The sequence below is a fragment of the Girardinichthys multiradiatus genome, chromosome 19 (assembly GCF_021462225.1).
Source record: "Girardinichthys multiradiatus isolate DD_20200921_A chromosome 19, DD_fGirMul_XY1, whole genome shotgun sequence".
NCBI lineage: Eukaryota > Metazoa > Chordata > Actinopteri > Cyprinodontiformes > Goodeidae > Girardinichthys > Girardinichthys multiradiatus.
This window is the reverse complement of record NC_061811.1, coordinates 26,092,280-26,115,157: the sequence shown is the minus strand read 5'-3', so window position 1 is coordinate 26,115,157 and position 22,878 is coordinate 26,092,280. Positions and strand designations below refer to the sequence as shown.

General features: G+C 40.7%; 2 protein-coding genes and 1 long non-coding RNA gene across 5 annotated transcripts; all 3 read left to right on the top strand.

The window, feature by feature from the left end:
* The first annotated feature begins 81 nt into the window (after positions 1-81).
* yju2 (YJU2 splicing factor homolog) lies at positions 82-3,530 on the top strand. The gene is made up of 8 exons (XM_047345377.1): positions 82-241; positions 495-595; positions 1,576-1,720; positions 1,816-1,950; positions 2,047-2,228; positions 2,346-2,496; positions 2,923-3,094; positions 3,225-3,530. Exons 1-8 carry the CDS (start codon positions 218-220, stop codon positions 3,320-3,322), a joined length of 1,008 nt encoding a protein of 335 aa, XP_047201333.1. The 5' UTR covers positions 82-217; the 3' UTR covers positions 3,323-3,530.
* Positions 3,531-5,822: 2,292 nt separating this feature from the next.
* On the top strand, positions 5,823-22,833 carry LOC124855680 (SH2 domain-containing adapter protein F-like). Of its 2 annotated transcripts, XM_047345675.1 has the most exons (8): positions 5,823-6,103; positions 8,417-8,666; positions 8,849-8,950; positions 9,148-9,310; positions 10,164-10,421; positions 10,498-10,672; positions 16,571-16,690; positions 21,892-22,833. In XM_047345675.1, the coding sequence occupies exons 2-8, from the start codon at positions 8,421-8,423 to the stop codon at positions 22,076-22,078; spliced, it is 1,251 nt and encodes a 416-aa protein (XP_047201631.1). In that variant the 5' UTR covers positions 5,823-6,103; positions 8,417-8,420; the 3' UTR covers positions 22,079-22,833. The 2 variants fall into 2 exon arrangements, with proteins under 2 accessions (XP_047201631.1, XP_047201632.1); XM_047345676.1 differs by lacking the exon at positions 8,849-8,950.
* LOC124855681 lies at positions 10,720-12,453 on the top strand. 2 transcript variants are annotated; one of them, XR_007035118.1, is made up of 4 exons: positions 10,720-11,185; positions 11,331-11,423; positions 11,515-11,628; positions 11,732-12,453. It is a non-coding gene; the product is annotated as an uncharacterized LOC124855681 (long non-coding RNA). The 2 variants fall into 2 exon arrangements; XR_007035117.1 differs by having other exon boundaries at positions 11,515-12,453.
* Positions 22,834-22,878: the final 45 nt, after the last annotated feature.

Below are 22,878 nucleotides of genomic sequence, written 5' to 3'. Positions count from 1 at the left end.
AACCATGTCAAAAACCCCACATAAAGGAGGTAGAATGACAGTTCCTGCAGGTGGTCACTTACACCACACGGGGGCAGCAGCGTATCCTAAAAAGACGGAAGCAAGTCCACGACACAACCGGAAGTTTACAGTTCAGCATACTTACAGCGTTGTGAAGTAATCCTGTTCGATATTTTTTGGGCCTTTTTCTTGCATTGTATTATTAACAAACGCAACAATGTCAGAAAGAAAAGTCTTGAATGTAAGTAATTAAAAGAGAACATTCTGATTAAACGTAAAGGAATTATCTACAACGTGAAATACTTGCATGGGTTAACGTTAGCAGTGATGCTAAATGTTGTGTTTGCACTTTTTTGTTATCGTTGACTCTATTATTAATGTGTTTTAATATGTCTAAATAAAGGTTTTTCATCACATACCGATAAGTTATTGTTCATTTTATTTACCCCGGACACTCAACGGCTAACTTTGGTCCAATATTTTGCTTTTCACAGAAATACTACCCTCCAGATTTCGATCCTGCCAAAATCCCAAAGCTTAAACTACCCAAAGATCGTCAGTATGTGGTCAGATTGATGGCTCCATTCAATATGAGGTATGTCTGTTTCCTCTCCATCTGTCAAGAGACTCGCCGAAATCAGTATTTTGTTTTGTTTTTCTCCTACCAGCTTTACTCCGTAGTTTTTACGCGGGCGTTTTGCATTACTTCCATGTCACTATAAAGGTAGATCAGATGAAATGCAAGTAATTGCAAAATTCGTGAAAATTTGCTTATTTGGTCTCTTTCAGCCCCCAAAATAACCTCCCGGCACCATTTAAGATAACCTGTGGTGAGCTCAGGGAAAACTGTTCAGGACAGGGCAGCTAGTATGACATTGTCAATCTGATTGACTAAAAAGAGTAGAATGGTTGCTTTAAAAGGGAGTGGTGTTTGAAATTATTCTTCTTCTGTCAACCAAGATTATCTCCATGGAAACATAAGCTATTATATTCGCTTTGTATCAAAAGGGCCTCATGGGCAAGGCTATTGCAAACAAATCAGCCATTTATTGACTCATTAGCTATGAAGAAAGATTTAGGGAGCCAAGAAAAAACCAGCAGATCCAAGTACCATCTATTAAGTAAGATTCAACAAATGGATCTGGTTGCGTTGGGTGCGGAGTTTGCTTAAGAATGGCGGATGGCGCAGAGAGGTTGAGATTTTGGATGTGAGCCTGGTGTCAAGGAAGCCACTTATCTCCCAAAAACACCAATCAAGCACAGACTGACAACTTGTTGGGTTGGGGGAACAACAATCCTGGTACTTACTGTGGGAAATCTGAAGAGGGCTTCTCAGATGAGTATTGAATATTAACTGCAGTTATTTTGTGCTTTATAGATATTAATGTACTTTATTTGTTGTATGTTTCACTGCTTTGTGGCGCACTCTCTCTTGAATAACATGTTTTAATCTCAACCAGGCCCTTATATCCGGATTAAATAAATAATATCATACTAACAATAAATGTTTTGAGCTCATCAGTGAGAGACATTTTCTTGCCTTTAAGAGCTCATTGTGTCTTTTCTCACACTCAGGTGTAAAACATGCGGCGAGTACATCTACAAGGGAAAGAAATTTAACGCACGTAAAGAGACCGTTCAGAACGAACACTACATGGGACTGCCAATCTTCCGATTCTACATCAAATGCACCCGGTGTCTTGCTGAGATCACATTTAAGGTGATAACAGTCATTGTCACAACCTATTATTTGCCTTTTCTTCTGTTAAAGTATTTTAATCAGAATCAAACAATTAACTTAATGTGATATTTTAGACTGACCCAGAGAACACGGACTACGCCATGGAGCACGGTGCAACGCGTAACTTCCAGGCTGAGAAACTAATGGAGGAAGAGGAGAAGAGAATCCAGCAGGAAAGGGAAGACGAAGAGTTAAACAACCCCATGAAGGTCTTTGTTGTTTTTTGTTGTTGTTGTTTTTTTTGCTGCTTTTACTGAAGTTAACACAAATATTGAATAAGTGATTGTGCTCTGATCCTTCACCAGGTGTTAGAGAATCGCACAAAGGATTCCAAGATGGAGATGGAAGTTCTGGAGAATCTCCAGGAACTGAAGGAACTAAACCAGAGGCAGGCTCTAGTGGACTTCGAGGGAATGATCGATCAATACAGAGAGCTGGAAAAGAGAGAGAGAGAAAGAGAAAAAGAAGAGGATGAGCGTGAAACAAAGTGAGTGAGGAAGAACCAAACAGATAATATTGAAACTCTGCATCACATCAACACACACAACTAATCTTTAAAGTCTTTCCTGTTAAACAGCACATTAAAATATAGTTTTTTTTCTAGAGAGATGTTGGAGCGTGTGCTGGTGAAGAGGCTGAGGGACTCTGACTCTGATTCAGACAGAGAAGAGGAGAGCAGCAGCAGCCAGTCAAAGAAGTCCTGTGCAGATAAACCAACAGATATCCTCACCACTGATAAAGCAGCTGATGTGCAGGTTTCTGCAAACTCCCTTTGCAGAAAATCTGTTTGGAAGAGATCACATTATTTGTTTTGAGCTAATGCTTAAGATTACAGTATCACCATCTACATTTATTAATTTCCCCGTGTTCCGTGTTTATTTAAGAAAAGGCACGTAGTTAACTGCCCTTCTTTGGACTAGAAAAGTATGTTTTGTTTTACATAAATACATCATGTATATAGTTAACTATTAGGTTTTATTCCTCCACAAGTTCAGTCAAATATAGAAAAATGTGTAGAAACTCTCATGCTGCATGCTATGTTAGATATTGATAGCCTGATATTCAAGTTTCCTCTTTTTACAAATATTACTGAACCATAAAGATCACGTTGGAAGAAGAAAACAGTAGTTTGTTATAGTAGTAGTAGTAGTAGTAGTTTGTTATATGCCATGTTTTCACAGGGAGCTTCATCTGGGGGAGGAAAGAGGACCAAGGTGGAGAGCTGGGAGAAGAGTGTTGGAACCCTGGGAGGTCGAGGGGCACTTAGCTCCCTGGTGGTGCGAAAGAAACCAACAGTGATGGATAAAAGACCCAGTACAGATGGAGCAACTGCTTCTCTTGCATCACGATCAGGTGACACACCACATCTGAAACAGCTGGTTACAGATTGTCTTATTGATCTTTACTTTAGTCTAAAGTTTCTTCTATTTTAAGGCACAGTCAGTGTCGGTACTTTTTTTTTTATTTCATGCTTTTTTTGCAGATTCAAAGGCATCAACAGGTCCTAAACCCAGCGTTTCCCAAAACGGCTCATCATCGCTCAGTCTGCTGGGGGCGTATTCAGACACTGACAGCGAATGACACAGAGATGAGGAGAAGAAAACCTGCTGTGGTCGACCTTTCCACTCAGAAACTAAATCATATGAAAGTTCTGGATATTGGTTCATGTTAACTGAAAGGCAGTTATCTGGAAAAGTATATTTTTTGATTTAAAACAAAAATAAATTAATTCTGTAACATTTTAAACAAAGCTTCAATTATTCCATTAAAATATTTCATTCAAACTTGACAAGACTGTTTAAGCTAATCCTTTTTTTTATATTTATAAGCCATTCTTGTCTTGTATATCAGTTGCTTATGTTAGTGGTCATTAAAATGTAGTTAACTTTTTGTTTATCATCCATGCCATAAGGTTGTGGTGTAGTAGGTTTAGGTAAAAGGTACCAAATTATGAAGTTCCTGGTTTAATTCATCTGATTATGATTGAGCTGTGCCTGTTGGTCCATAACTACTCCCTGAAAATCTATTCATTTATTCTATTTAATTATTAGTAGATGATATCAGATTAAGATTAAGGAAATTTAAAATACTGTTTAGATTCTTGCCTTAAATTAGGCCTATTTAGACTAACTATAACAAACTATTAACTGTTAGTCATTAACCAACAACTTGAAAAACACTATTGTAATGCTTCTAGGCATTTCTGTTGTAGGGTTTGTAATGAACTGTTTTGCTTAGTGAAAGGATCATGGTCCCTGTTCACACAAAGAGTAGAGTTGCAGAAATGTAATATTCTAAAGAGATTATGTACAGTTGCATTAACATTATTCAAACAAGCATCTTTAGTACCTAAGAGCACCCTTTTGCTGTTATGTTTGGTTGCAAACATGATTTCTAGCAAGTCAGCAGCTTCTAACCGTTTTCCTGAAGAATCTTAGCCCACCTCTCATGGAAAAAGGCATCCGGTTCATTAACATTCTTGTTTGTCTGCTGTTACTGCCTTTTTTTTTTCTTCTTTCAACTCTGATATGTTCAATCGTATTCAAGGCAGATGACTTCGGCAGCACCCTAGTTTCTTTGAAGCCTTGGTGAATTTGAGATTTTTTTGGGAGCACTGCCCTGTTCGAAGGTCCGGTGGGGCCTGTGCTCCAGATTTATCACAGACAGCAGGACATTTTCTCCGTCACTGAATCCATTTTCCCTCAACCCTCCACTCGCAGCAATTTTCCTCTGGAGTAGGAAGCAAAGCAGCCCCAGAGCATCACTAAGCCACCACCATGCTTTACAATTTCTTCTAGTGTTCCTTTTAGCATGCAGTTCATTCTTCAGACTTACTGCTGACTGATACGGCTGAAAAGTTCCTGTTTTGAGTCATCGCTCCACAAAACAGAATCCCAAAACCTCTTTGGTTAATTTATGTTGATGTGAGCAAGCTGGAGCTGACTATGTCTTGGACTTTAGGCAAGGAACCCCTCAGTGTTTAGTATGTGCTCTACTGTGGGAAACTGAAACTAAAGTGGCTGCTAGCACCAAGTCCTGCTGCAAGTCTTTTGCAGTCCGTCAAGGGTTCTCTTGACCACCTGCTTCCTCAGGAATCTGGTGACAGCCGTTGACAGCTTCTTTTTGTCACAGGCGACGTAGCCACTGCCCCTTTTAACTTAAACTTTGTGAGCTAGGCTTCCAGGTATATCTTCAGAGGCTTTCATGCCATTGTGACAAACGGTGTGCTCTGATGAAGAATTCTTTTCAGGGGTTGGGAAACTTTTATACTACCTTGAAATTCAGATTTAGTTTTTAATTAGGAATAAATCCTTGAAATATTAGTTTTATTTAAGTATTTAAATGATTTTTTTGTGTAATTTGTTCATAGCAGAAACCTGAACAAGTTTGAATATTGCCACTCATTCATTTGCTGTCTATACCTGCTCATCTTTACGGACTCTAGCGGTCATTAGGCAAGAGACAGAGTTCCACCTGGACAGGTCGCCCATCCATTACAGGGCACACCATCCCTCTCACTCCTAAGGGAAATTTAGAGTCACCAATTGATGTTTTTAGGGTGTGTAAGGAAGCCGGAATAACCGTACAGAACCCCCTCATACACAAGGAGAACATGCAAACACCATCTAGAAAGACACGGAGACAGGATTTGAACCTAGGACCTTTTTGCTGCCGGCAAACGGTGCAAAGTACAATGAAAATACAAAGTACAAAGAAAAAAGTGACCTGAAAGCGATATATAGACAATGCTTTTCATAAAGATGCAGCCATTTTAAAAGATACAATTGTTCCAGTTTTCTAGCAGCTTGAGGAACACCTTGTCTCACTGTTATTACAATAACACCCATTGTAATGATATCTATTGAATCAAACAAATGGCCCTTAAATTTATACATAAAGTTCTGTCGCAAGGCATGAAGGGTTGACAAATATTTTTCATCCACATGTCCATCTTGAAACATTATAAATGCGTCCTGAAAAGCCACCTGGAGTTTTTGGTAAATATTGGCTTTTGATGTAATTACACTGCAACTAAGCTGAATCAAATGAAGCATAGCTGCTGCATCTATGAGACTATATGGATGTGGCTTCGCTCAGATGCTCGGAAATAAATCTGCTACTTAAAATTCAAATATCCCAACGTGCCCTCGGCTCGGCGGCACAGTGCCATGCCAGTCGGTGTGTTGTCCTGGGGTCAGTCCAAGCCTTAGCTACCCATAGCTAGCTAACCCGGTCGTCTCTCACCCAGCTTTTCTTTGAGCATGTTTTATTTTTAGGAAAGACAACATTCATGAAATCCGCCGGATGATAACCGGAGGAACATAACCGGAACGGGGGGAACCGTCAGTCCAAAGAAAGAGGGTGAGTTTCTTTAGCTCAAGCTAAGTTAGCTTGGACATGTTTACTGAGGGATGCTCGCCAGTTGCACAGCTTATTTATTGAATTTCTATTATGTTTCAGAATTAAAAACAAGTTTTCTCCGATTATTTTCTTGACAGTAATAGTTGGGGAGCGAATTGCTGGCTTAAAATCTTTTGACCTTCCCTAAATGTTTACTAGCTCTTTAGCTTAGTTAGCTGGCTAAAGTCATCCAAGTTATTGAAATAATCTATTTAATTCATGATGATGGTAAAGCTTATTATTATTATTATTGACCAGTGGAACTCTTCTTTTTCTATTACAAGTTAAGTGTATTAAAAAGTATCTATAATATTACTACTAATAGTACTGTAATATTGGCATATTACATTAATATTTACTGCTTCCTAGTACCCTTTACATTGACTGTAATGTCCTTTTATCAGCAAGAAAGCATAAAATCATAAGCAACAAAATCATAAGAAATATTCCCGAGAGACAAGTTTTTAAAAATATTAATTGGAAATGTACATGGTTGCTTCCTATAAAATATGTACTTAACAAGATAAAAATATTTTTTATGATTGTTACCAAGTAAAAACATTTTGATTAAAATGTATCAGTGGCAATTTGACCCATTGTGCACCTTTTGCAAAACTTTTATTACCTACATTTTGGAATTGCTGCTACACTAAGATCTTCCGGACTGATATAAAAAAGGTATAAACATTCATTTAAAAAATAATCATATTCTGTTTGGTATGGAAAAACTTGACCTTAAAGAACCAGGCACGTTGTTTGTTTATAATTTACGGCAAGTTTTATATTCGCTCCTCTAAATTTTTGCAACACAAACCCATTTTTGTAGTCTTTATTTCTTATTCAACACCTACATAAATAGCATAAAATTCAGCTCCAACAAAAAGGCAGTGAAAACCATGTCTGCCCTTGAAAAGCTGCAACCCTCGAGCAACAACTTGTTTTTGTTTTTTTGACATTTTGGCTACTTATGACATAATTCCCTACCATTGTTTGTTCTTTTGTTGTTGTTTCTTTTTGCAAAATGCTCTATTATCTTGTAATATTCTTGTTTCAAATAATGCTTATTTACCATGATACTGTTCAAATGTTGCATTTGGTGACACCACACACACCTGTTATGTGATATATATTTGGCTTACCACCAGAAGTTTAAGAAATACTCTTAGAACCTGACCATTTGCTATTATTTGTTCAGATCTTGGTTTCAGCAGCGGCAGCCGTTTAAGCCTTATAGCTTCAGACTTTTCTCTCTTTCTGCTCAACTTCCAAAGCTGTTCGAGGAAGACCAACGACTTCGCTTTCAGATATGAATGCCCATGATACACAAACATTTCTCTAGGGATAACAGCTCCATTCCATTGAGCATCCCTTACAGGGCCTAATACTGTTAAAGTAGTATATTCAAATGCCTTGAACCTCTCCCCATTTTGTCCTGTTACAACCACAAACCTGAACGTGTGTTTGGGGGCAACACAAAGTAATGCATTAATGTGAAGTGGAAGGAAAATTGTATGTGGTTTTCCAATTGTTTTTACAAATAAAACTCTCTATAAAGTGTCCTGTATAACTATGTTGCAGTGCAATTACTGCTGCAAGTACTTTGAGATTTGACTCTTCTAGCCTTCCGCATCTTCAGACTGAAATTCTTGGCCATCCTCATTTGCAAAATAACCTAAGCTCAGTCAGATGGACTAGATAGTGTCTTTGGAGATCCATGTTCAAATCTTTGCTCGAAGAAGGACCATTCTAAGAAGGACATGTGCAATTTACAAGTCTGTATATATCATTGCATAGATCATTTCTTATTTAGAGGAAACTGACAACCTCACCCACAGATATGATCGCCTTATCTCCAATACATTCAGAAAGCCCTGTTGCCAGACAACTAAACATTTCTCTGTTTTGGGTAGCAGCTCCATTTCAAATTTATTAATTTGCTCTGCTGTCCTTTGTGAAGAAAATGATCCCCACAGCATGATGCTGCCATCACCCTGTTTCTGATTGATTGATTGATTGATCCACTAGGAAAGGCAATCAGTTTATTTTGGGTACACTTTACTATAAATACTCGCTTTATTATGGCAATAAAGTAATGAAATGAGCTCTAAATCCACTTTTTGATAGTAATTTGTTTCTAAAGGGGCAAATAAAATCAGGAAATGTTTCTGTAGGGTATCGGATGCGAGTCCAGGCACTGTGGTCAGGCAGTGATTTCGGTGTCTCTTGCTTTATGATATCTCTTATTATTCTACTGTGCACCCCTTTTTTCCACAGATCCATGGCAAAGTGGCTAAAGGACTACTTAAACCTAGGCAGCAGGCGTGATCCTCCTCAGCCCCCGAGGCCAGATTACACTGAGAGTGAGATTTTAAGGGCCTACAGAGCTCAGAAGGAGCTGGATTTTGAGGATCCCTATCAACACAGTGATAAGGAGCATCAGAATGGGGGTTTTAGCTCTTGTAGTACAACAGTGAGCCTCCCCTCTTTCCCTGCGTTCGGTTCTGAGCTGTCTGAAGGTGTGGAGGTATGATATCAAAGCCCTGATGTCTGCGCACGAGTTCAGTCTTTTGCTTTCTAAATACATCACATCTTAAATGGTTATTTTCAATGATTTACACTGAGGTTTGATTTAATTATGTTCACTGTTTTTTTTTTCAGCAATCGACAGTTATTTAGTTTCTTTAAATTATTTTCATTTATATTCAGGTGAAAGTTGTGTCTCCAAAACACAGACTAATTAAAGTGGACTCTCAGGAGTTTGGCCGCTGTAAAATTCCTCTCAGTCCAGTGACTGTTCACGAAGAGCCTGTAAGCACTATGTTTTTTTCATGGTTTATGTTTTTTTTACATTTTCTCCCTTCACCTCTTATTCACGGACCTATATTTTGGTTTTTCATTCATTTCCATATCATCTCTAACAGCTCTCATTGTCTTTGCTAACTAAAATGTTCGCTTTTAATTTATTATATTTCTATGTGCAATGCTTGGACTGCCTCCCCACGAAGGTGGTTCCTTCTGCCCCAGCAGCATCAGATGGTGAAACAGATTACTCTGATCCCTTTGATGCACGTCCAGACCCAAGAGCCAGACCGAACTGGGAGCTCAAATCTGCACCAACAGACTGCTGCAGCTACATGGAGCCATTCGAGGCCCAGCGGATTATTGCAGGTTTAGTATAAGACTCACATGGGCTGAAATAGTGTAAAAAGGCAAACAGGAGTATACTGTACTTCTGCCATGTTAGACATTTATCAGGGTTTCACCTTTCAGTGCCTGGGAGGTACCTAAACAAGACTTTCCTAAAACGTAGTGAATCTATAAAAAGAGAGGGAGTCAACATAACGCTTCGTCACGTTACAACCACAAACTTCAAATGAATTTTATAGGTACTTTATGTGCTAGACCAACACATAATAGATTCTTTTTAGCTCAGATGGGAGAATCTGTCCACACAAGAACTATCAGTCCAGTTCTCCACATATCTGGTCTTAATCGAGGAGTAGCAAGAAGAAAGCCATGATGTTCTGTTTGAATGTTGCCACAAATAATGTAGGGGACACAGCGAGTGCGGAAGAAGTTGCTGTGGTCGGAAACTCTGGATTTGTTGTACTTTATACCGTCACTGCAATATTCAGCAGCCCTAATACAGAGCAATCCTGAGCAGGACAACATTAAATATACAGCCAGAGCTACAGGGGGCTGCAACAATCTGACTGAGCTTAAGCTTGTTTTGGAAAAAAGAGTGGGCAAAAATTTCAGATGTGCAAAGCTGGTATGGACATGGATAAAAACCTGCAGCTGCAATCGCAGCAAAAAGTGTTTCTACAAACATGGGAATGAATAACATTTCTTTCCACACTCACTGCTGCTTTATGTTTGTTCTTCACATAAAACCCCCAAAATGCATCAAGGTTTGTATTCATGTGACAAAGTGTGAAAAACCTCAGGGGGTTTGAATACTTATGTGAAGCACTATATGCATACAACAGCTTGAGTTGTAACCTGTCTGTTTACTGTGCAGATCTGCAACACAGCGTCATGACTACCAGGTCCCCGAGTGGAGATGGTGGCCAGTTATACGATAACCCTTATGAGGAGAAGAGCCGTCCCCACCATCGAGCTGCTCTGCCAGCACAGCAGCAGATGCAGAAAACTGACGGTAGACTTGGCTTGATTGACAGCAGGGAGAGCCGGCTGCCTCAGGACGATGAGAGGCCGGCTGATGAGTACGACCAGCCGTGGGAGTGGAAGAAAGACAACATCTCTAAAGCTCTTGCAGGTAAATTGGGTGATCCAAGGGCTAAACATCTACTTCTTTAGGAGAATAACATTGTTTGCTCTCTGTCTGGCTGTAGTTCAGTTTGAAGGAGCAGAAAGGGAACGCTCCCGAGCTCAGTCAGAACACACAAGGTTTACCAAAACTGCCTCTGCATCAACTGCATCTGACGCAACAACACTCCGTCTTGTTGGTGATACTCCTCCTTTGCTGGGGGAGAGGGTGGATCCATCTCTGCCTCTGGAGCAGCAAGTGTAAGTGGAAATCTACACTCCCTCTAATTGATAATGCAGAGGTTTGATGTGAAAACCAGAGATAATCTTTTTATGAGCAACTGGAGATTCTACATTCAATTCAATTAAAAATACTTTATTCAACCCAAAGGGAAATTAAATGTTGTTATAGCTCATATTATGTAGGTTTCTTCAAAGAGCCGTTGTAGATGCAGATGGCTGTGGGGAGGAAGGGTCTCCTGTAGCGGTCCGTCTTACAGCAGATCTGAAGAAGCCTCTGACTGAAGGCACCTTTGTTGTAGGACAGTCTCATGAAGAGGATGCTCAGGATTCTCCATAATGTTCTTGATTTTATGAAGAATCCTTCTTTGCTCAGGGATCTCCAGAGGTTCCAGTGTTAACTTGATCACACCGGTGATCTGCACTTTAACGGTTGCCATTACAAAACACAACTGGACCACAAACATCGCACAAGAATGCCCCCCCGGTCCTGCTTTCCCACCTCCACATCTCTTCACACTCCATCCATCCATAGTAGGTTACATGCAACATAACAATGTCCCCTCTTTCTTTAAAAAACACAGAACAGACTAGAACAACAATCTGCAACATTTTAACTTAACGTCATGTTAGGAACACCAAACTAGTGCTTTTGTTTTATTTTTGTTTTTGTTTTTAGTCTTTCAACTGCCATTCACCTTCACCGAGGGTTATGAGCAATCCAATTGCAGATGTCTCCACTTTTGTTAAGCAATTAGCAAGCTTCCCTTTGGTAAATGTCCATATTATTTCTCTAATTGTCCTTGAGTTCATGAGATCTTTGATAATGCTGACCTTAAGAGGAAACCTCTTTTCGGTTACAGATTTTGTAGGCTTGACGGCATCAGGAAGGGAATGGTTGTCCGTTGGCCTGTTAAAGGAGCCTCCTGTTGTGGTGCTCTGGTGGGATCCATAGGAATCGGCTGTAGGTTTTTTATGTATGTACGTTGCTTTTATTTCATGCTGCAGAGAGTGAACCTCCATTTCAATGTAGTTAAAGCTGTTATATTCTTCTCGTCCATCTTGAAAATCGGCTTTTAGTTTGGGGATAACAGCTGAAGAGAACAGGTCTGAACCACCCATACAAAGTCATCTACATGACATGCAAGGACTCCTGTCACCTTACAGAAATCATCGAGCCAGTAGAAGACATCTGGATCAACCTTTGACACAGTGCCCCCCAGGTCCTGCATAGTTTCTTTCACCTTGTACCAGAACAATAAGGCATCTGCCAAGCCATAAACACATTTCTTTAGCTTCCATACTCACTCTCTGGCTCTTGCGGTGGAAGGATATTTACATCTGGTGTTGAATCTTTACCTTGTAAAAAGGCTCCCTTTTAATGTCCATAGAGTTTAATTTTCCATTTATTTTGACATATGACTGCAATAACCATCTACAGGGATTCTGAGGAGCATGTGGGTGAGTCTTTAGGAAGTTCTTGAGTGTTAATTTCTTCAAGGCCTCTTGCAACAAGTTTAGGTTTGGGTACACTGCCCGCCTGTGTCTTCTTAAGAATACACACCCACCTTGTTGATACGCATTTCTGATGTTCATCTTTCTCCTCTTTAAATACATTGTTTTTTTCCATTTGTCAAGTTCTGTTTTTTTGTCTTGTAAGAAAATATCCTCCTCCACCACTAGTATTTCATCCCTGTTGTTAGTGTATGACTTGTCGTTTTCAGATGCTGTCACTTCAAGGTTGTTTACTTGTCCCATATCAACTGATCCTGTGGATCCAGCAATTTCCTCTAGCCCACTGTATAGATATACAGGTCCTTCTCAAAATATTAGCATATTGTGATAAAGTTCATTATTTTCCATAATGTCATGATGAAAATTTAACATTCATATATTTTAGATTCATTGCACACTAACTGAAATATTTCAGGTCTTTTATTGTCTTAATACGGATGATTTTGGCATACAGCTCATGAAAACCCAAAATTCCTATCTCACAAAATTAGCATATTTCATCCGACCAATAAAAGAAAAGTGTTTTTAATACAAAAAACGTCAACCATCAAATAATCATGTACAGTTATGCACTCAATACTTGGTCGGGAGTCCTTTGGCAGAAATGACTGCTTCAATGCGGCGTGGCATGGAGGCAATCAGCCTGTGGCACTGCTGAGGTCTTATGGAGGCCCAGGATGCTTCGATAGCGGCCTTTAGCTCATCCAGAGTGTTGGGTCTTGAGTCTCTCAACGTTCTCTTCACAATATCCCACAGATTCTCTATGGGGTTCAGGTCAGGAGAGTTGGCAGGCCAATTGAGCACAGTGATACCATGGTCAGTAAACCATTTACCAGTGGTTTTGGCACTGTGAGCAGGTGCCAGGTCGGGCTGAATAATGAAATCTTCATCTCCATAAAGCTTTTCAGCAGATGGAAGCATGAAGTGCTCCAAAATCTCCTGATAGCTAGCTGCATTGACCCTGCCCTTGATAAAACACAGTGGACCAACACCAGCAGCTGACACGGCACCCCAGACCATCACTGACTGTGGGTACTTGACACTGGACTTCTGGCATTTTGGCATTTCCTTCTCCCCAGTCTTCCTCCAGACTGCACCTTGATTTCCGAGTGACATGCAGAATTTGCTTTCATCCGAAAAAAGTACTTTGGACCACTGAGCAACAGTCCAGTGCTGCTTCTCTGTAGCCCAGGTCAGGCGCTTCTGCCGTTGTTTCTGGTTCAAAAGTGGCTTGACCTGGGGAATGCGGCACCTGTAGCCCATTTCCTGCACACGCCTGTGCACGGTGGCTCTGGATGTTTCTACTCCAGACTCAGTCCACTGCTTCCGCAGGTCCCCCAAGGTCTGGAATCGGCCCTTCTCCACAATCTTCCTCAGGGTCCGGTCACCTCTTCTCGTTGTGCAGCGTTTTCTGCCACACTTTTTCCTTCCCACAGACTTCCCACTGAGGTGCCTTGATACAGCACTCTGGGAACAGCCTATTCGTACAGAAATTTCTTTCTGTGTCTTGCCCTCTTGCTTGAGGGTGTCAATAGGGGCCTTCTGGACAGCAGTCAGGTCGGCAGTCTTACCCATGATTGGGGTTTTGAGTGATGAACCAGGCTGGGAGTTTTAAAGGCCCCAGGAATCTTTTGCAGGTGTTTAGAGTTAACTTGTTGATTCAGATGATTAGGTTCATATCTCGTTTAGAGACCTTTTTAATGATATGCTAATTTTGTGAGATAGGAATTTTGGGTTTTCATGAGCTGTATGCCAAAATCATCCGTATTAAGACAATAAAAGACTTGAAATATTTCAGTTAGTGTGCAATGAATCTAAAATATATGAATGTTAAATTTTCATCATGACATTATGGAAAATAATGAACTTTATCACAATATGCTAATATTTTGAGAAGGACCTGTATTATACCTGTTTCTGTGTTTCCCAGTGGCTTTTGCTGCTCTGCTGAAAATTATTCCAGTATATTTCTGACCTGTTTCTCTATCTGTGTATTTTACTGCTTGTCCAGCTTTCAGTATCAATCAGTCACTGCCTGCTGCTGAGTGTGCCAGTGGGAGATCTCCCTCTCCAGGATGACCTGAATTACACGAGCACTCACTATTTTCTGCAGCACCAGCTGGTTCATGACTTGTTGATACCATTTTCTCCTTATGAAAATCATTGTCTTCCTCATTTAGTGTCACTGCTAGAGTCTTGAAAGGTTCTTCATCTGTTTTAATTTTTCTTTTTCAATTTCTTCCTCTTACTCTGGTGGGTTATTCACTTTTCTTAGCCTAGACTGATGTACTCTGACGTAGGTTCCGTCATGCCTGACAAATATTACTACACCATCTTGGCCAATGACCAAACCTGGACCTTTCCACTCATGACAGTATGTCCTTTTATAATATACTTTTTCTCCTGTTTCATACACATAACACCAGAGCAGTCCCCTGAACAGAGCCAGCCTTCTTGGCTCTGATGCTGCTACCCCAGCAGATGATGGTAGAAGAGATCACACTCTCCTCAACAGATTCATAGAAGATATGCAGCATCTTGCTGCAAACACCAAAAGATCTAAGCTTCCTTGAGAAGTACAGTCTGCTCTGTCCCTTCTTGTAGACAGCTTCACAGTTATATCTCCACTCCAGTCTGTTGTCCAGGTGAACACCGAGGTATTTACACTCCTCCACCATCTCCACTTCTTCTCCCATGATGGAAATAGTGTTTGACCTATACTTGTTTCTCTTGATATCTACAATCATCTCGTTTGTTTTTTTCACAATCAAGATGAGATGATTGTTTCCACACCATGCCACAAAGCGGTCCACCACCTTCCTGTACTCAGCTTCTTGTCCATCTCTGATCCACCCCACGACTGCAGAATCATCCGAGTATTTCTGCAGATGACAGGAGTCTGTCTTGTACTGGAAGTCTGAGGTGTACAGAGTGAAGAGGAATGGTGAGATTACAGTCCCCTGTGGTGAAAGATAAAACATCTGAGGTGTCACAGGAATGCTTTAGGTCAGAGAAGGGTTCGCTGTCTGTTTGGTTGTGAGCAGGAGAGATGGATTCTGAGCTTGTTTCTGAACTGAACCTATTGAAGAATGTGTTTAGTACATTGGCTCTGTCCAGACATCCATCGGTCCAGTTGTCCTTCTGCTTGAAACTTGTGATTTACATCCCTGACCACACATCTCTGATATTGTTTTGCTGGAGCTTGTTCTCCAGCTTCTTTTTGTACACCTCCCTGTCATCTCGTATCTTGACTTTAAGTTGCTTCTGTAAACTCCTCAATAATTCTCTGTCTCCCTCTCTGAAGGCTCTTTTTTTTTCTTGTTAAGCAGGTCCTTCAGGTCACTGGTGATCCAGGGTTTGTTTTTGGGGAAGCACCTTACTGTTCTGGTGGGGATGGTGTTATCCACAGAGAAATTCATATAGTCAGTTACACACTCGGTCATGGTATTGATGTCCTCTCTATGTGGCTGGCACAGTGCATCTCAATCGGTAGTCTCAAAGCATCCTCTCAGGGCTTCTTCAGCTCACTGTAACCATCTTCTCACAGTTCTTTTTATTACAGGTTGTCTCTGAGCAAGGGGCTTATATTTCCAGCAGAGAAAAACAAGATTGGGATCTGATTTGCCTAGAGGGGGTCTTGCTTTAGAGATTTCCATTAAAAAACCCAACGTTTTGTTTTCTCTCGTAGAGTGGCTGACAAACTGTTGAAATGTTAGAAGTGTAGCAGAGAGTGAAGCATGGTTAAAATGACCATTTATTGCCACAAACACAATTGGGTGTTGTGTCTGTAGCTTAGCAACAACTGAGCTGATGGCATCACATGCAGTGTTGGCAACAGCTGATGGTGGAACGTAAACTGTTGCCAAAATAACACTGGTGAATGAACCCTCTGGGTAAATAATATAGACAAAAACTTACTGCTAACAGTTCAATATCTGGACGGACTGCAGAGACGATGCTTCACAGTAACATATCCTGGATTACATTATCTGTTGTGCACAACTACTGCTAGTCCTCCTCCTTTGCGTTTGATGCTCCTCTTTAAATCTCTGTCTGCTTGTATGGTTAGAAAGCCTGGCAGAGAGACGATGAAGTCAGGGATATGATCCTGCAGCCATGTCTCAGTAAAACACATAATACTGCATTTCCAATACTCTGGCGGGGTCCTTTGTAGGGCTTGGAATTCATTCAACTTGTTTCCCAACGATCTCACATTGCCCATAATAATCGATGTAAGAGATGGTTTGAACTTCCTCCTTCTCATTTATATCATATAGCAGACCTACCTGATTGTATCCGTTTTCAGGTTTGATGTTATGCAATATCTTAAAGTTCTACCTTGGGTATGGCTTTTCTAAAAAGCAGTTTAAGTTCATGTTTATATTTCTTTCTGGTTTTCTGCAGATGGTACCATGGAACCCTGAGCCGCTCAGAGGCGGAGTCTCTGTTGACTCTGTGTAAAGAGAGTTCCTACTTGGTGAGGAAAAGCCAGAGCTGCCAGAAAGACTACTCCTTATCACTCAGGTATACACATGGGCCTAATTTCTAATCCCATTTTGCAATCTATGTCTCTTATTTGTCCAAAATCAGCTGTACTTTTAATCCAAGAACAGAAACTCACATCATGTTAATGTTTTCTAAATGTTGTAATATTGTTTTGTTGTTGGAATGTGCTGAGGGTGAATTTATGTAAGAATCGCTGAGGTCGGTGCTTGTAAGGTCATGTTAGGCCTTTGGGCAACTTCTACTCTTCTATAATTTTTTGCTGTCTCTGTTCTACTAAAGAAGGTTACCAAAGTGTTCCATCATGATTAGATCTGTGCATGTAAAAAGTTGCCAGATTTTCTAAAATTGGCAAATGTAAGGTGTATTGTGTTTTACAAATAGTGTTTTTTTTTTTTTTTTAATGTGTATAGCACTGCAGATAATAAAAAAGGGCACCTGGAAACTTACTGCAAACATCACAATATTGCATTTTCTATTTAAACATCATACACCGCACAGCAGCAATCACATGCAGGGTCACAACTCAAACTGCATATGCAAAGTGGGGTGAAGAACACCCCAAAAATGCCAAATGGGGAGCCAACACAAACTCAACATAAGGGGCCTCTTGTACGAAGCGTGCTTACGCTCAAAAACCTTGCAGCGCATTTTTGATGCACAACCCAGCATGTACAAAAATGAACTTCGCGCAAAAGTGTGCAGAAATCCACGCAAATTTTGACCTGCTGTGAAAATGTGCGGTAGCCACGCAAATTTCTTCAGTCGACAAACTACAGAGAACTAAAACTCACCTAACTACACTGAAATATGACCCCATTCAGTTTTATTTAATTCATGGAGCATCAGACCTGATGTTTTTTCATGGGTTTGAGCTTTTTATGGTTTAAACCAGAGCGACAAAACTGGATCACATTTAGCCTCATACAATAACGTAGCACACCTCAGAAATTGATGGAAACATCCTCAGTCGGATATAAACTATAAAACTTCCTCTATTTTGTCACCTGTAGATTTAATTGCGCATCGATCTTTGCCGTTCTGTAAGCTGAGAAGCATAAAATGCATATGAATCATCTAAGGGACACTTTCATTCTCACTGAAAAAGAAAACGGTGTCTGAACAGCAGATTAATTCCTAACAAGTCAGGTTTAATAATTTCTAAGGTGGACACGCTGTACGCCACGTGCAGCTACGCCAAATTCATCGCAAATTGGGATGAAGGCTACTTGTGCAGTGACATGTCTACACACAGTTTCGTACATTAATTTTTTTGTGTGTTGCAAGGTTCAGAATTTCTAATGTTTCATAAACACATCTTTGCCTAAAGAATCATGATTGATGGAGCTGCTTTATCTAACCTGGATGATATAAAATGTCTGCGTCACTGTCTGAGAAATTCTTTGAGGAAACAACATAAGAGCTTTTGTCTATTGGAACAATGTCGCACCCAGATTTGCAAAACATGCTAGTTCTGGTGCCTTTCATATCTAGCCTTATGTAAAGGGCAGCCTTAAGATCCCTCATAACAACAGGTTGTCATCCATTTATACAAAACAGCGCTGGATCAAGGCGAGTGTTATGTTTGTACAAAGAATGATCCCTGCAGAGATTTCAGATTCATTGTTAGTCGCTTTTTTTCTTCTGAGGTCACGCAGTTGTGAGGCTGTGGGTGTGATCTGTTTTGGGTCAGGGTCAGGTTATGGGTTTCTAAGAAAAGAAAACCTGTGGCCTAATTTATGTTGCCTTTTCCCATCCCACCACCTTATTTCTTTCTGAAACACTTTGTGTAGGTGTTGTGACATAATTTACCCACAGGCTTAGAGCACAAACTTCAGACTTGACTTAAACTGACACCTCAGTGTGTGCCAACTTGACTTAGGACTCGTGGTCTTAGACTCGAACCTCATGATCAGAAGGTGAAGGTAATCTTGTATCTGAGCTCTAACAGTGAAACACATGTGCCCCTGTAAAGGGATGCGCTTGGTTTATTAACCAGGTATGTAACAAGCGGTTGTGATAGCTGTAGCATTGTAACACTGACCACACAAAATGTCTCTCATATTGCCTTCTATATGTACTCAAAAACTAGGTTGGATTTACCTAGTTCCTAGTTGGAAATACAGAATACGGCCTTGGTGTCAAAATTCCAGCTGGTAAAGTTCGAAGTTGCCTGATAGGTCTAAGTTCAGTATCCAGTGTGGCATCCCCACACCAGCCATGGTTAAAGTTGCAGATATGAACTACCTATGAGCACTTCTCGTTGTCAAATTGCAGGTTTAAACATAGTTCCCTAATCTTTAAATCATCCAAATCAAAGTATGAAGAGGGAAAGTCTTCTATGTTGTGTGCTATATAGTGAAGGGGGCATACATTTACCACAGGGACTGACGGGTGTTAACTGCCTTGTTACAAAGAAAAAAGCACTTGACAAACTTGACATCAACAGGTTTTAACTGATTTCTAGTGTTTTTCTATTAACATAAACGCATATTTATACACCTGTGTTCCATACATTAGAATATCCGTTCCAATGACGCTAATTTGTCAGATTAAAAGTACTTTTTGAAAATAACCACCTTTAAGGTATTGAACATATGGTATAATGCCTGTACTTGTATAGTGCTTTATCAAGTCCAAGGACCCAAAGCGCTTTACACTACAATTAGTCATCCACCCGTACTTTACTGGTCTGTTGTAATATTCTAATCTTAAATGTCGTGCTTTCATTAGCTGTAAGCGGCGGTCGCCCAGGGGTAAAACACGGCACCCAAATTCAGAGGCTTCAGTCCTCGACGCAGCTGTCGCAGGTTTGACTCCCGCCCCAAGCGACCTTTTCTAAGAGTTCTCCCACTCTTTCCACTCCTTTCCTGTCAGCTTACTGTCGAAAAATGAGGAAAATTAAGCCCACTACTGCTGCAAAAAACATAAAAAAAGAAAACACCAGTTTACGTGTAATTATTCTATGCAATGTGTTCCGAGGCCATGGTCTTGAGCCGGAAAAGGGTAGAGTACCTTCTCCGGGTCAGGGGGGAGGTCCTGCCTCAAGTGGAGGAGTTCTAGTATCCTGGGGTCTTGTTCACGAATGAGGGAAAAATGGAGCAGGAGATTGTTGGACGGATTGGTACTACGTCAGCAGTGATGTTGGCGCTGTAACCGGTCTGTCGTGATGAAGAGAAAGCTGAGTCAAAAAGTGAAGCTCTTTATTTACCGGTCGATCTACGTTCCTACCCTCATCTATGGTCATGAGTTTTGGCCGAAAGAATGAGATCACGGATACAAGCGGTCAAAATGAGTTTCCTCTGCAGGCTGTCTGGGCTCTCCCTTAGAGATAGGGTGAGAAGCTCGGTCATCAGGGAGGGACTCAGGGTAGAGCCACTGCTTCTCCATGTTGAGAGGAGCCAGTTAAGGTGGCTCAGGCATCTGGTTAGGATGCCTCCTGGATGCCTCCCTGGTGAGGTATTCCGGGCATGTCCCAACAGGAGGAGGCCCAGAGGAAGACCCAGGACACACTGGAGGGACTATATGTTTCTCGGCTGGGCTGGGAACACCTTGGGATTCCCCCGGACGAGCTGGCCCAAGTGGCTGGGGAGAGGGAAGCCTGGATGGATGTGTTTCACTTAGTGAAATTCAATTCAGTTCAAAAATACTTTATTTATACCAAAGGGAAATTAAATGTTGTTATAGGTCATATTATACAGGTTTCTTCAAAGAGCTGTTGTAGATGCTGATGGCTGTGGGCAGGAAGGATCTCCTGTAGCGCTCCGTCTTACAGCAGATCTGAAGAAGCCTCTGACTGAAGACACTCTGTTGTTTTAGGACAGTCTAATGAAGAGGATGATCAGGGTTTTCTTTAATGTTCTTCATTTTATGAAGAATCCTTCTTTCCACAATGATCTCCAGAGGTTCCAGAGAAGTCCCCAGAACAGAGGCAGCCTTTTTTATCAGCTTGTTGAGCTTTTTTAAGTCCCTGGCTCTGATGCTGCTTCCCCAGCAGATGATGGTAGAAGAGATCACACTTTCCACAACAGACTTATAGAAGATATACAGGATCTTGCTGGAAACACTGAAGGTCCTAAGCTTCCTCAAGAAGTACAGTCTGCTCTGTCCCTTCAAGTCAAGTTTATTTATATAGCGCTTTTCAGCAACAAGGCACTCAAAGCGATGTACATGAGAAAAAACATTACAATGATACAGAAAATTAAACACAGAAAAACAAATCAAATGACATTAATAATCCTTGGGGATTTACTGGTAAGAGCTGGTTCTAATCCAATCTTTCTAATAGAGGTAATTTGCCCATTAAGTCCTCTGTGGTAAGGAATTCATCCTGTGCTAGAAGAAAAATGATAATATTAATCCTCGAGGTCGCTGGTATGAGGCAGTTGTGGTCCCGTCATTCAAATAATAACAGTCATGGGCACTCATTGAAGTCTAAGTAGAGTAGCTGGGTCACTGGTATAAAACAGTTTTAGTCCAAACATTCAAATACTAACAATGTTTGGCTTTCACTGGTATGTAGACAGCTTCACAGTTGCATCTCAACTCCAGTCTGTTGTCCAGGTGAACACCGAGGTATTTATACTCCTCCACCACCTCCACTTCTTCTCCCATGATGGAAATAGTGTTTGACCCGAGTTACTGAAATAAATGAACTTTTCAGTATATTCTAATTTATTGAGTATGACTGCATTTCTAATAAAAAAATATTATGCCATAATAATCTAGCAAAGTACACAATTTGGATTCATAACCTACAGCAATGCAGTGCGAAAGGCAGACTAGTCGTCCTACATTCAATGAAAGAATGTTTATTTCAGCCAATTGAAATTTGAGACTTGGCTTGGACTTGGAAAAATGACTTGTGATCATCTCGGTTGATTCTGAAACGACACTGACTCACAGCTGGGGAGATGAGGTGAAACCTGTTGTAATTTTCACCTAGAAATGTTGACATTGGAAATTGATCCTTACCCATTGTGGCATACATCATATCTCATATAAGCGCTTGGAGAAGGCTGAGGAGCCATCTCTCAAAGACTAAACAGAACCATCTGTCCTAACCCTTGCCATCGATCAAGTGTGTAACAGAATATTTCTTTCAGGCATTATGCGTGCAACAAAAGGTTGATGTATTTTCTATCATCCCTCTTATTATGCTTCTGTGAATGTCGATGTTGGAATATCAGGCTGGACTCACCAGTGTTGTTTTTCTGTGTCAGGAGTTGTAAAGGCTTCATGCACATGAAGTTCACCCAGTCCGCAGATCATCATTACGTCCTCGGTGAAAACAGTCCTCCTTTCTTCACCATCCCCGAGGTCATCCACTACTACACTACACACAAGCTGCCAATCAGAGGAGCTGAGCACATGTCCCTGCTGTACCCCGTCATTGTGCAGACCCTCTGACACTGATGCGCATGCTACTGTTTCTCCTGGTGCTACTGAAAGTAATGTCTACTCAACATTTACACACTTCCGCCTGTTTCTTCGCAATTTTCCACTGCGATCCTTCCAGCACTGCCCTGAAGAGTTTGTGCGGTGCCATCTTTTCTATATGTTGCCAAAAAATCTTTGTTTTAATGTCAAGAAGCTATAGCAGAATAGATTTAACAATGCTTGATCTGTATTGCCTTCATGCAGTCAAACGGGATTCAGACGGAAACAAAGTTTGGGGTTGTTGGAGGGGGGGTAAATTTAATTTGTGCCCAAGACCATGGTTGTTTTTCTTCCATTATTCTCTTTTGTTTTCATCAGATATCTAGGTGGCTAAAACCACAGCCAAAATGTTTCTATAGCAACAAACAATGCTATTATTGTTCTTGAAGTCTCTGTTACTAAATGACCCAAACACTACATCAGTTGCCTTGGCCTTCCTTTTCTTCCTTGGGCTCTGTGTTGTTCAGATTCTTGTGAATGTCCTGCGATGTTGCAGCCGTGTACCCTGCAGTGTTCTTGTTTCATCATCTTAATGTGTCAGGTTAATACGACTTGTTAACATCAAACTCCTGCAATATTAGTTTAGAGAATAATGAGTACAGTGTTCAACAGAAAGCTTGTGGCTTTGTGGTCCTGATCACTTCAAAGCTTTGGTAGTTTATTTACTGGACTGTTTTTATACGATTCTAAATGTAAGCTCAAAATAAAGGTGTTTTCCACTTTTCTGTGCGCTGTTTAATTTCATTTTGGGATTTCTTTTCTTGTAGTAC